The following is a 13787-nucleotide window of genomic DNA, read 5'->3' as shown; positions in this document are numbered from 1 at the left end:
AGAATAATGAGGGATATAAGCTTGGTCTATTGGTTCCTAACTATAGTCTAGGTCTCTAAGACAGCGACCCGGACTAGGTCGTGTCTAGCCTAATTCCCTATAGTTATGGCTCTGATACCAATCTGTCACACCCCAACCGATGGCGGAATCATCGGGGCATGGCACTGAGCGAAACAGATTGTCCAGAAGTTTCCATAACAATCTTCATTAGTATTCAGTTTAAATGATACGTCCCATACCGTATCCCAAACAATAAAACAAGTTATTACAGACAAGCATCTAGTCAAATATTCTGTTCCAACAACTCAGATTTTAAATAAAATAGAAATATTGTTCAATGCTTCTAGAGACTCGATCTGCAAGATCTACAGACAACTATGCTCTAGACGCTTATTCCTAGCTTGCCTTCCTAGCAGATAAGCATCCTAATTGCCTGTCACATACGTTAAAATAAAGTCAATACATATAATGTATAGGTGAGCATACAAGTTTGATAATAGCATATAGAGTTCGAAATAGTTTACGCATAACCAGCATGTACACAGAGGAAAACGAAGCATGTTAATTATCGACATGGACCTATCGATACCAGTGACTGCGGGTTGACTGTCCGAGACAGTTCGCAATACATGATTACCACCGTAATCCATGCAAGTAATTGTCCTTAACAACCCCTGTGTGAACGGGTGCTGAGTCCAAACTATAGTACTACGTCGTAAAGGCAGGTAGACAGTATTCCACGTGTAAACACAATCAACAAGCATTCATTTAGTCACGTAATACATGCAATTCGGTTAGCGTTCAGACAATTGAGTAGTGTGTTGGGTAGTGATTTTGATAAGTAACGTATGTAACACCCAAAAGCGTTAAAAGCAAAAAGGGATCGAGTATACTCACAGCGATTGATTGATGGATTGAAGGGAGCGCTTGGGAGTAGGGTTAGCCTGGACAGTTCGATAGCATAATGATGAAGAACACATAAAGTGGAAACAAGTGTAAGTGGGTCGAACAGCTTGGTCGATCGAACAGTTGGTTCGATCGAGTGAGTTGTTCGTTCGGCTGGGCAATTCGTTCGGACAGTCCGTTTGATCGGCCAGTAAGCTCGATCGGCTGGACTATTCGAGTGGATTGTTTCTTCCTTTGAGTAAGATGTGTTTGTGTGTGAGGATTTGAACTTTTGAAGTTTTCGTTGTAGTATTTGAGAACACTGAACTGTTCTTACCTTTTAGGTCGGTCGATCGAACGGTCTGTTCGATCGGTCGGCTTAACCGATCGGTTAGCCACCTCAGTAGTTAGTCCTCAGCAGGATGTCACCGCATCGAGCAGCATATTCGATTGAACAGCCTGTTCGTTCTGATAGCATGTTCGATCGGGTGGCACTCCAATGCGTCGAACGAGTTGAAAATCGATTAAGTGTTGAAGCATAGTATCTCATGATCCGAGGAGTAATGTTGACGAAAAACTGTTCGATCAAACAGTACCTCGTTCAATACCATACTTCATGAAATCGCTAAGTTGTGGGGCCATATGCTAGTCGATCGGCTGGCCCGGTCGATCGGCTGGCATGTCCGATCGGTTGGGCTGTTCGTTCGAACAGCCTAATCGTTCGGTCAACATCCTGACCTGGTCGGCCTGTTCGTCTAACACTTGGCTGTTCTAGTTATTTGACGTTATATCGAGGTAGTTTGACAACGAGCTAAACCATGGAACTTCCATTCTTACTTGTTTCACTTGTTCGGACAGGAATCACCCAAATCCGGCCAGTAACGGTTCGGAATGGTAGTTTAATGTTTAACCCGAAATCGGTGAACCTCGTAGATAGAATCCGAATCTTGAACCACTCATCCACTAGAATATTTGGTGAGTTGACTCAAGCTCCGTTTCTACCGGTTTGAAGGCATTGAGCGTAAAAGAGTTGAAAGAAAGTTGGAATTTCTTCTTTCAATCCTTCACATCATGTAAATGTTTAGATCTTTGACAGATCTTAGCTTGTTTATGTGGAAATCGGTTAGATCTGAGCTATTCATGATGGATTAACGCCAAAACATGGTGTTCTTGAAGAACACCATGATGACATCATCCAAGAATGCTTAGATCTTGGTGATTTCACGGTTAAAAATCAAGATTCGAAAGATAGAAAGGTGTAGGAGCATGTTTTGATCAAGAAAGTACAAGATCTAGGATGAAAACTTACCGGAATTGGAGGAAATCTGAGAAAAGAAGAGGAGCACGGGCTAGTCGGTCAGAGCTTTCCAAAAGTAGTAAAGAGTGACAATGACAGCCCTATTTATAGGCTCCAAAAGAGGAAAGGCTGGCCGATCGGCTGGCATCCCGATCGGACAGCCTGTCCGATCGAACAGTCTGTTCGATCGGCTGGGCTGTTCGATCGGCTGGCAGCCTGATCGAATAGCAGCATGGTTCGAGTGTTCGGTGCGACGATTTTCGATATTTCGGTTTCGATTGAAGACGTTACGAGTACGATAGAGTTTCCTATTCAAATTACTTTCAGTCCCAACTACTATATCTAACATACAATCATCTATAATTCACCATGTCCTAACGTTACCATTTGTCGTATTTCGATTTCGATTGCATTCGATTTGAGTTTCAAGTTTCGATTGATTACCACACAAAACGTAAAGCAAACATGCACAGGTAACACATAAGGCACACACACACGTAATGCCACAACCAAAGTTCGCGTAATTCGAAATTCGAGTTCGATGATAGTTAGATCGATTTGATTACTGGTTTGTTAACTTTATCGCATTGTTACTTCCTACTATTCACAGTCGTAAGTCGGTTCGCGTTAAAACATTCGTTTACTTTGATTCTTTTTTATTACAACACTTACTCCACATAATACAAATAAAACTGAAAATAGACTATTTACAGTCAAAGAAAGTCAAAGTTAACCTGGACTTTGACTTTGACTTTGACATTTGAAAACAAGGGGTGTTACATTTAGCTAGGTCGTAACCATAATTTTATTTTGAACTGAGGCAAAATTATAGTTTTGAACTAAGGGCAAAATCGTAATTTTGAGCTGGGAGCGTTGGCATAAATTTATTTTGAAATGAGGGCAAAATCGTAATTTTGCACTTAGGGCGAAAGTGTATTTTTTGAAAAAGGGGCAATTTAATATTATTTTTGAACGAAGGGCAAAATCGTAACTTTGAGCTAGGGGCAAAAGCATAACTTTAATTTATTCGTAAATTGATTAGACCAATGAGATTTTCTATTTATATTAAAAACCAAAAAAAAGGGCCACCGGCCTTTTCCACCAATTGGAGGGTGGAACTATTGCCGCAAAGCATCTTTGTATATGTAGGTAACTAGGTGTTGCCCCGCCCGCGTTGCGGGGCGATGACCGAATAATTCTTAACCAATTAAAAAAACAGTACCATAGTTTTGCTAGAAAGAAAAAGTAAAAAGAGTGTTAGACAGCTACTTGACACGATTTTTAGCTGGGGGCAAAGTCATATTTTTATTTTTACTTGGGGGAAAATCAATTTTTTTTCCCGAGGCTAAGGTAGGGGAAAACTATATTTTTATTTTGCACTGAGTGCAAAAAATGTAATTTTGAATACCGAGGGGAAAATCGTAAATTTTAGCTGGGGGCAAAAACTGGCGGGTAAATTAGAGTTAGGGGCAAAACAATAATTTGTCAGGACCGGGCAGCTGTTTGGCACGAATAAAAACTAAATTGAGTAAACAAAGTAAAATAAAACACTATGGCAACATTGCAATCTTTAGCTTGGGTAAAATCGTAATTTTAAAATGGTGGTAAAATAATATTTTTAACTGAGGGCAAAACTATTTTTTTTTATTTTGAATTGAGGGCAAATGCGTAATATTTTTACTGAGGAAAAATCATAATTTTTACCTGGGGGCAAAACAAAATTTTATTTTGAACTGAGGGCGAAATTGTAATTTTAAACTGGGAACCAAATTGTAATTTGGCAGGATTGTAGCTGTGGCAAAACTATAATTTTTTTAACCAAGGCAAAATCGTAAATTTAAGCCGGGGGCAATGCATAAATTTAACTTCGAACTGGAGGCAAGATCGTAATTTTAAACAGGGGATAAAATCGTAATTTGGCAAGACAAATAACTATTTTATGCAAAAAAAAAAAAAAAAGAAGCCGCCACTTTTTGCCAACCACACACTTTTACTATTACCGCCGGCACTTGAATTTGTATGTGTTGAAAAGTTTGGGTAAATTACTTTTTGAGTCCCTGTGTTTTATGAGATTTAACCACTTGAGTTTAAAAGCGAAAAGTTTAACGACCTGAGTCCCTATAAGCATTTTCTTTAACCATTTGAGTCCAAATTTCTAACACTGATAGAATTTTTTGGTTAAATATTGTTAAATGACCAAAATATCCTTATAATTAAAAAATAAAAATAAAAAGTCTATGTCTCTCTTATATCCCCCTTCATCTCTTTCTCTCTCTAAATTCTCACATTCATCTCTCCCTCTCATCTATCTTTCTTTCTTTCTCTCTCTAGAACACAACCACAGCCACAGCCACAGCCACCTCCGTCCACAACCAACTTATTTAAATCAACCCAAACTTATTTAAACCAACCCACTAGATATTTAAACCACCCCAAAATATCTTGAAAAGCTTTTCATCATTATCATAATCACAGTTACATCTAATAACCTCCACCTCCGGCGACTACCTTCTACATCGACCACCGTGCACCGTTCCTTCACCGTCTTCTTCATCAGCCTGCCACGACATTCAACTTGAAACCTGAACTTGATACAATTTCCCCCAATTCCCCTCACAGCTGTTGACTAATGACAGTAGCCACCGCTACCGCCGCCGTCGCCTTCAGCGGCGGAACGAAACTCTAACCCATGAAGAACTCACCATGAATCAACAAACTCCTTACATGATTAACCCAAACCAAGATATAAAATAAAAACATTTTACTTTCTGAACATAAACCCTAATTTCAGGATCCCCAAATTCACTTCCATTTGATTCAAACATTTAAATGTACAGATCCGATAGCGTAAACGACGATTCAGAGCTAACCGCCTTTCGAAAAACGATGATTCCAGTTCAAAATATTCAAAAAAGTAAGAAGTTCTTTCATTAACCTATTAAAACTGCTTTTGTTTACTGTTAAGTGTTAGTTATCAAGTGTTTTTTCTGTAATGATGTGTTAAATTCAAGGAAGAAGCAACCGAGACCTGTAGATTTGTCGGAAGTTGTCGATTTTAAGGCTATTTCAGAATCATTTGATAAAAACAGTGATCTTGGAGGACGTGGTGGTGATGTGTTGAATTCAAGGAAGAAGCAACCGAGACCTGATGATGTGATGATGAAGAATCGATGGGGTTTAAATTTGGTCCAACAGAATTTAGGTGGTGGTAGGTGGTTGTGGTAGTGGTCTACAGAGAGAAAGAAAGATGAGGGGGAGAGATGAATGTGAGAATTTAGAGAGAGAAAGAAATGAAGGGGGGGGGGGGTATAAGAGAGAGAGAGATATTTTTTGTTTTTTAATTATAAGGGTATTTTGGTCATTTAAGAATACTTAACCAAAAAATTCTAACAATGTTAGAAATTTGGACTCAAATGGTTAAAGAAAATGCTTATAGGGACTAAGGTCGTTAAACTTTTTGCTTTTGGACTCAAGTGGTTAAAACCCATAAAACACAGGGATTCAAAAAGTAATTTACCCTTTTTTTATTTATTTACACAAATCAACCTAAAGTGTGAGAACGGTGAGAACGCATCAAGGCCCAACACGTGGCGCGGGATATGATTAGGGTGTGAGGGGTTTTTTCGTCTTTTCAATCTTCTTTTATTTCCCAATTTTGCATAACATGCTGCTTTATTTTTTGGCGTTTAAGATTATTTTGGCGTTAATTATATCCATTAACAAATTGGCATTTTATTTTTTCTTAGATCTGTCACGTTAAATTAATTGTTTTTGTGTCACATAGATAATTTTTTTGGCGTTATAGCGTTTCCATGGTCAATTTTTTTGGCGTTTTGTGGTGTTGTATAATAATTCACTACGAGTCATTAATTGTTTCATAAGATTACAACAAAACCAAATGTTTTTTTATAGCTTTTAGTCAATTTTTTTGGCGTTTAATACATTGACAATGTGCTTTGCCAGCACTTGTTCTTACAGTTTTCATACTATTAGCGTTTTGGTGTTTGTAGTTTTGGCGTTTTATATAATAATGTATTTCATTAGCAGAGAATTAGATAACAAACAACAGATAATTATATAACAAAACAATAGAAAATGAATAGGAGAAAAAAATTAAAATTAAAAATGGTAATCTAAATTCTCATCCAAATCTTCACTGTCATCGGCCTCTTCTTCTTGAATTTTTTTGACGTTTTGAACCTTTGAATACCTTAGCTAGATGCCAACTTTCCTACATAAACCCTGTCTTTTTTAGACGAGCTTCTTAGTGGCATCCTGTTTTTTGTTGTGATATTCTTGTTTGGTGGCATGTCATTGAAGAAAAACTCTTGCTTGATGTTATTTATAATAATGGAGTCCAAAATAGCATTTTACACTTGTATTGATCCCTTTATGTCATGCATATAGTCATCAAGAACAAAGCTCACATGATGACATATCACTGTCATCAGTCTCTTTTTCTTGAATATTTGTCCATCTCATTCAGCAAAAGATTATAGAGATACCCACCTCAGAGAAGAATCCATTCATCGAAAGCTTTGTCATCTGTGGTTTTTTTAACTAACTTTTTAGCATTTTAAAGTTAGTGGTTTCTAGGTAACATGGCATTTGTTTTTCTGGGTGTGATCAATTCATTGTGTAGAGACCCCTCTCTTATAGGAGTTTTGACACGTAGTTTAGGCGGGATTTTTATTATAATAAATGATAGTAATAAAGTAACCGTCTTTTCAGTTACTGTGTGTATTTACTGTTTTGTTCAGCTTTATCAGTTTCTAGGGTGATAGACGTCCCATCTTCCAAGTTTGGCGTTTTTTTTAAATGGCGTTATGCAGACCACGATGACAAAATACAATAATAGAGAAAATATTAAGCAGAAAAAATATTTTTTATTTTTTTGGCGTTTTGTAAGCAATAACTTTTTGTAGTATTTTTTGGCGTTTTGCAACTAAATAGAGAAATATAGCAATTAATTACCTTTAGAAAAAAAAAGATTACACAGAAGAAAACTAACAAAAAAAATTAAAACTCCTCGTCAGAAGATACTTTATCCGAGAAGTATCCATCACTTCCATTGTCTTCTTCCTCGGAGTCTTCATCTAGACCTTCATTCATGTCCTTCACTTTCATCGGCTTCTTGTTCCTGAAGATTCTGAAGTCTCCATTTGAACATGTCCTGCATTAACGCCATTTTTGAGTCCATGTCTATGTTCAAACAAGTGGCGTTATGCAATTCTTCCATGAACCCAAACCCCTGCTTTGTCGTATATAACCGGTCACCATGTCTGTTTCATCATCAAAACGCCATGATGTCATAACAGGGTCCGGTTTTCCATCTGCTTTGATTGGTCCAAATTTCCTTGTTAATGTTTTCATAAGCTTGTGTGTTTCATGACATTCGTTATCCAGAGCGATGTCAAGAGATAAGATACCCCTATGTACATCTTCTTCCATCTTCAAAATTGCCTTGATCATCCTAACATACACCCGCCTTCTGTTGTCAAAACGTAGGACGAATGGCCTGATTGACAATGTGTATCTCCACCAAACGAAGGTTGTCATTTTTGGCGTTTTAGTTAAACTTGGCCTTTTTCGTAAAAGATGTGTTTTGCAGAATGTTAGATTGAAGTGATTATGGAAGCGACATTTAACGTCGTTTATATAATGATGTTTTTGGCGTGTAATTTAGGATGGAATTTCTTCTAATAAATGTTAGTAACTGAATTTCAGTTACTGTGTTGTTTCATCTTCCTGTAATCTCCAACGCGTTTTATCACTAATATTTGGCGTTTTGTATTTAATGGCGTTTTATTTTTTTGAATGGTGTGTTATCATTTTTTGTTGGCGTTTTGAATTTGAGCGGCAAAAGACCCTTTTACCCTTAATGAAGCATGTCACACTAATAAAAGTGATGTGATTTACGAAAACGCTACCGCATCATTTAGTCCATAGATTGTTTTGATCTGACGATCCATAACCGTTCTCACACTTTCCCCCGTTTTCTCTAAATCCTAACCCTATATATATATATATATACATATATATATATATATAAATATATATATATATATATATAGAGAGAGAGAGAGAGATTGAGGGGAGGAAGTGTAGAATACAAATCCCCTAATCATACATTACGTACGCGATCATAATAGCCCTACACGTGTCCCTGATTCAGCTTTCCTACATAAGGGTATATCAGACAATCCATTCAATCAGCAGAGGTTTAATTACAAATCCGTTTTCGATCCGGTTTCGATTACGGATATAAAAATTTAGTTACAAAGCTAAATATATTGTAAAATTCTCGTACTTTTCGGCGTTGTCAGTATTTTGTTCGGTTTTAGTTTGTTATCATTTATTATTCAACAGTTTTTTCGTAAACCACCTTTCGCGCACTGTAAGGTCGGATAGGCGTTCCTAGGCATACTGATGACTTAATTAAGTTTATTTATGTCCTAAACACTATTTATTATCGTCCTAATACTTGTTTTGAACATAATTAAGAGCCGTAAATTACCGGTTGTCACAGCCCTTCACCTGGATGCCGTAGAAAATAATGATGCGAATGGGAATCGTACCTGAATCACAAAAAACACCAAATTTTTCCCATACGTTGAAGATGTTGCAGGACAAGTAATTCCTAAAGAAAGAAAGACATACATTTGTTTCTTTGAGTTTTTAAGTTGCAGATGCACCTACACGTCATTAAACGACACATGTTTTGTAATTTAACTAGTAAAACCCCCGCGTGTTGCGGCGAACTTTGGATTAGCATCGATTTGTTATTGTATGGTAATGGTACTCGGGTTAGCAACTTCTCGAGATATGACTAAGAGAATATTGACACGTTTTTACATTGATTTATAGCCACTATAACAAAAAGAAATCATGGCAGTATTGTAAATAAGATGAAAAAGCTAGACAATTATATATTATATATATATTAATACAAACTTGCGAATAGTAAATAGAAATTTTTTAATATTTATTTTTATTTTTTAGTAATATTTTATCTATTATTTATTTGATTTTTTTATTTAGCAATTGTGATGATAGTAACTTATTTCTTTTTTAAATTTGTTTTTTTTAATATTTTATCTATTATTCATTTGATATTTTTAGTAATAAATAGTAACTGATAATTCTTAGGCATTTACTTTTTTATTTTTTATTCGTAGCATTTTATTTAGCTGTCAATTTGAATTTTTATAATAACTTACGTGTGTTAACATTTATTAAAAGTGTTTTAAATCTGCATCTATGTTTATTAATTTTTTTAACATTCCAAGTTATTTGTCTGTGTATCATGATGGTACGTTGTGCAGGCATTAGACCAGTATCAATTTGGTTCGTTAAAGTACAGGTACGTTTCATGCACTTAGTATAGAAATCAACACGTGTTTTACATCGACTGAAAATAATAATAATGGACACCAGTATCCATACCGATGTTGTTTGAATGGTTAAGCTCGATTCGAATTGTCACAATACTGGTACCGATATTTAATTAACGTCAAAGACATAGTTGTATAAATGAAAAACTATTGAAACTGGAAACTATAAAAATGAGTATATGTATAGATATCGATGTTGTTTGGTACAACACGACAGGAGTACAATGTTAGTTTATCAAAAGTAAAAACAATAAATATAAATACCGATAATGAACAGACGTTGTTCGTTTGGTTTCAATTCGGTTCACTAAGGTGGCGAAATGATATCTGTTATCAGCCAGGAAACCATAAAATTATTACATACCGGTACCAATGTTGTCCAGTTTGGTACGATATGGTAGCGATATGATCTTAGTTTACCGAAAACAAAAACAATTAAAATAAATATCGGTACCGATACAAATGTTCAGTCGATTTCGGTTTGGTTTGGTACGATAGCGGCACAATAGCTGTTTTCAATAAAGTTTATATGACAATCTTGAAATAAACATAGAACGCAAACCAAGTGAAGCAATATCAACTAACAACATCCGTACCGGTACCGATATTCGTTTTTGTTGTTTTCAATCGATGTAAGGTTTTCTCTTTTGATTACTATAGTGAGTGTCGGTATCGTAACGAATCGAACATATACTAACGAATTCCCGCCGCGAAGTGCGGAAGAAAATCGCTACTTATTATTAATACAATCTAATGAATAGTACTTTTAATATTATAATAATATTTTTTTGGGTAAAGGGTTACCCCGGTAAATTTTATAAATCACCAACAAAAAGAACAGGGTGTGCCAAGACACTGATACACACTACTAGTCTAGACAAACAAGACTAGAAAACCGACAAACAAAACCAACGACCAAACATACAACCAGAACCAAGATCAAAGACTAGACAAACACTGCCCTAGCACAAAACAAAGCAAACAAACAAAAAATAAAAACTCTAGCCCGGATCGCACTCCAAGCTCTTCATCGAGATCTGCCAAGTATCCAAAATTTTCTAGTGCCTCAAATCCCTACCAAGTTTGAAACCCATAAGCTTCAGCCGAACCGTACTAATGATGACAGCCGAACCGTACTAATGATGACATGAGAGAGCATATCAGGAGTACGTTGGATATGAGAAAATAGCCAGTTGTTCCTCTCTTGCCAAACATAATATGTAGATGCCGCAATAAGGATTTTACAAACTATCCGCTCTAACTGCCGAGAACTTGCATTCTGTTCCATCCACTGCATAACCGAGGACCATGTGTTGTTGACACTTCCCATATTAACCATTTTCCTTACCGATTCCCAAACTTTAGAAGCAAAGGGGTATTGAAAGAAAAGATGGTCTCTAGAGTCTGTATCATAGTTACAAAGAGGACAACACATAAGGATAAGATTAGTAGCACTACCCGCTTCCCATATAGCCATCCTGCCTTGCGTCTTTAGCTTGTTGTTAATTACTAACCAAAGATGGAAAGAATGCCGAGGAATGCATTGGCTGAACCAAACCGAATCCGCCCAACCAATCCTGTCATCCCTGTTACTAAGGGTATTCCAAACTTCCCAAGACCGAAAGTGATGAAGATTACCATCAAGGTATTTCCAGCGACACCGATCATCCATGTCAACTAAAAGTTGAGGAGGAGCAATGTTTATAAGAACCGGAAATATATCAAACCAAGCTTGAGGCCATCTCCATTGGCCGACTTCATTGATAAGCTCCGCAACAGTGGTACTAAGATTAAATCCCGCATTAGCTATAGCATGAGGAGTAATAAAGTGACGAAGAGGACTACAAGAACACCAGTTATCACTCCAAGCATTCGTTTGGCAGCCGCTTTGAATAGACATCCAAAAATAAGACCGAATCTGATCACGAATAGCAAGAATTTTCCTCCATTCCCAGCTTGCACTACCACGGGTTTTCACCTCCCAAAAACTAGTGCCTTTTAATTTATAGGAATGAATCCATTGGAGCCATAGAGACGGCCAGTTATTAATAATACTCCAAACATGAGCTGAAATCAGCGCAATGTTAACATCCTTAACGCTACGGATACCCAAACCGCCTTCATCTTTCGGCAAGCAAACATTAGACCAAGCAATATATATAGTTTTTTAACACTTTTATTATTTTAATATTATTATAATAATAATAATTTTCTCTACCTTTTAACTTTAATTAATGATTTTTTTAGTATCACGGGTTGGGATAAACTTGATGTCAATCAGTATCGAAAATACCGGTATGGTCCTGTTCGGTATCGGTAATCGAAGGTAAAAACGCCAAAAGTCGGCACTGAATTGATATTGAAAATCTTTTAGTTCGGGAAATTCGGTGCTGCTACCTGGTACCATTTGCTAATCCCTGATCACGGGTACCGTATGAACAAAAACGGTATCGTATAACTTTTTTTTATGTTGATTTTCTTCAACTTTTAATCATTTCTTTATATTAGTGTCAGGGGTAAGGATGAGCTCAGTGCCAACCGATACCGAATCAGAACTGATACCGAAAATACCGGTTACAGTACCAGTATATGAAGGTAAACACCGGTACCAAGAACGCCAAAAGTCGGTACCGAATTGGTACTTAAGATCTATCGGTTCGGGAAATTTGGTACCAACACCCAGTACCATTTGCTCATATTTGACCACGAGTTTCATATGAACAACATCATTACCATACAACTTTTTGGTTGATTTTCTTTCGGTTATCTTTTAGTATTTTTATTCTACATTTTCATTTTATCTTTGTTAGAGGTCCTGTGTGCAACATACACAGAAGTATACCTAGCTATTACATTGTTCATAAGATTCTACGTAAATTGTTATATTATGTAATAGGCAACTAGAATTTAGACCAGAATTTAGGATTCCTGTGTTGCGACGGAACCGTTAAACAAATATAAAAAAGTATACTTAAAATTGTTGAACCACGCACACAGATTACAGTATGTTAATTCGTAAAAATTAGACGAACACGTAAAAACATAGAAAATAATAACTAACTTGACTTAGGAAACCCTCGCATTGCCACAAAGTTGTTTAACTAGAAAAAATAGACATAAAAGTGTTGAATTATACACATGTGTTGCAATGTGTTAAGTCGTAAAATTTATTCTAAAACGTAAAAACATTCTTGTAAAAAAGAATACTAAGTCGAAACAATATAAACCACATCTAAAAAATCTTAATTCAAATAATTACAATAATAATAATAATAAGCTAAACTTAAATGAATTAAAATAAAAGCTATTAATAAGCTAGAATAAAAGCACATTCATTCATTCTTATACTTCACAAACTTATATCAAAAGCACTGGCAGAATTAGGCCATTAATTTAGGGGTATCTCGAAATAAAAATTATCGTGCAATCATACAATAATAAAAAATGATAATAAATAAAGTAAAACAAATATCTAATAGATTTATCATCTTCATTTTTCATAGCTTGAAATCGTTCCATCACATTGTCGTCTTTTACTTCAAAAAAAAAAAAAAAACAAATTCTTTTTCGATCTCACAAACCATAGTAATGTTCAAATAAATATTCTGGGCCCATTCAATTTAGAAAAAAACATCTTTCAACGGTTGCCCCGCAACTGGTAAATCAAAGCTAGCTTCATTACCCGATAAATCAAAGGACAAGAACTATGTGTTCTGGTTTCCACCATATGACGGACAAGATCACTTATTCAATTATAATATTGTTTTCGGTCTTTGGCTAACTTTATCAATTATATTTAGAACCTCCTTTCAATTCTATTATTATTATTATTAATTTGGGCTTATTTTATCATCCGGGCTTAATTATTTTATAAGTTTTCGGGTTGTAAAATGTTTGGCCTTATAAAAAAAATGGGATTTTAGTAATATCAAGTATCCTATTTTTTTGTTAAGGGTATCCTCGTATTTTTTAGGGTATCTTTTGTATAAAACCAAAAAAACACTACGAATACGTATGGGGTTGAGCCGTAGCCCGTGCTACGGCTCGTTACATTATGGTTCCGCCCCTGATCAAAAGATATACAGAGTTACAAAAAACTTAGAATAGTGAAATTATGCTTCACAAATTTGTATCAAAAGCTATATAGAGTTATAAAAAAATTGAATAGTGAAAAGTAGAAACAAAAGAAAGTTATAAATTAAGGTAGCTAG

At 35.7% G+C, this 13787-nt stretch overlaps 1 protein-coding gene across 1 annotated transcript; it reads right to left on the bottom strand.

Annotated features, from left to right (window-relative positions):
- Positions 1-7201: 7201 nt before the first annotated feature.
- LOC110932789 lies at positions 7202-11476 on the bottom strand. Its single transcript, XM_022176045.1, has 2 exons — positions 11091-11476; positions 7202-7355 (listed from the first exon to the last, which is right to left on the bottom strand). Exons 1-2 carry the CDS (start codon positions 11474-11476, stop codon positions 7202-7204), a joined length of 540 nt encoding a protein of 179 aa, XP_022031737.1.
- Between the last annotated feature and the right edge of the window lie 2311 nt (positions 11477-13787).

This window comes from Helianthus annuus, chromosome 6, assembly GCF_002127325.2.
Source record: "Helianthus annuus cultivar XRQ/B chromosome 6, HanXRQr2.0-SUNRISE, whole genome shotgun sequence".
Classification (NCBI taxonomy): Eukaryota; Viridiplantae; Streptophyta; class Magnoliopsida; order Asterales; family Asteraceae; genus Helianthus; species Helianthus annuus.
The sequence above is the reverse complement of the archived record's forward strand: the minus strand, read 5'-3'. Positions and strand labels throughout refer to the sequence as shown.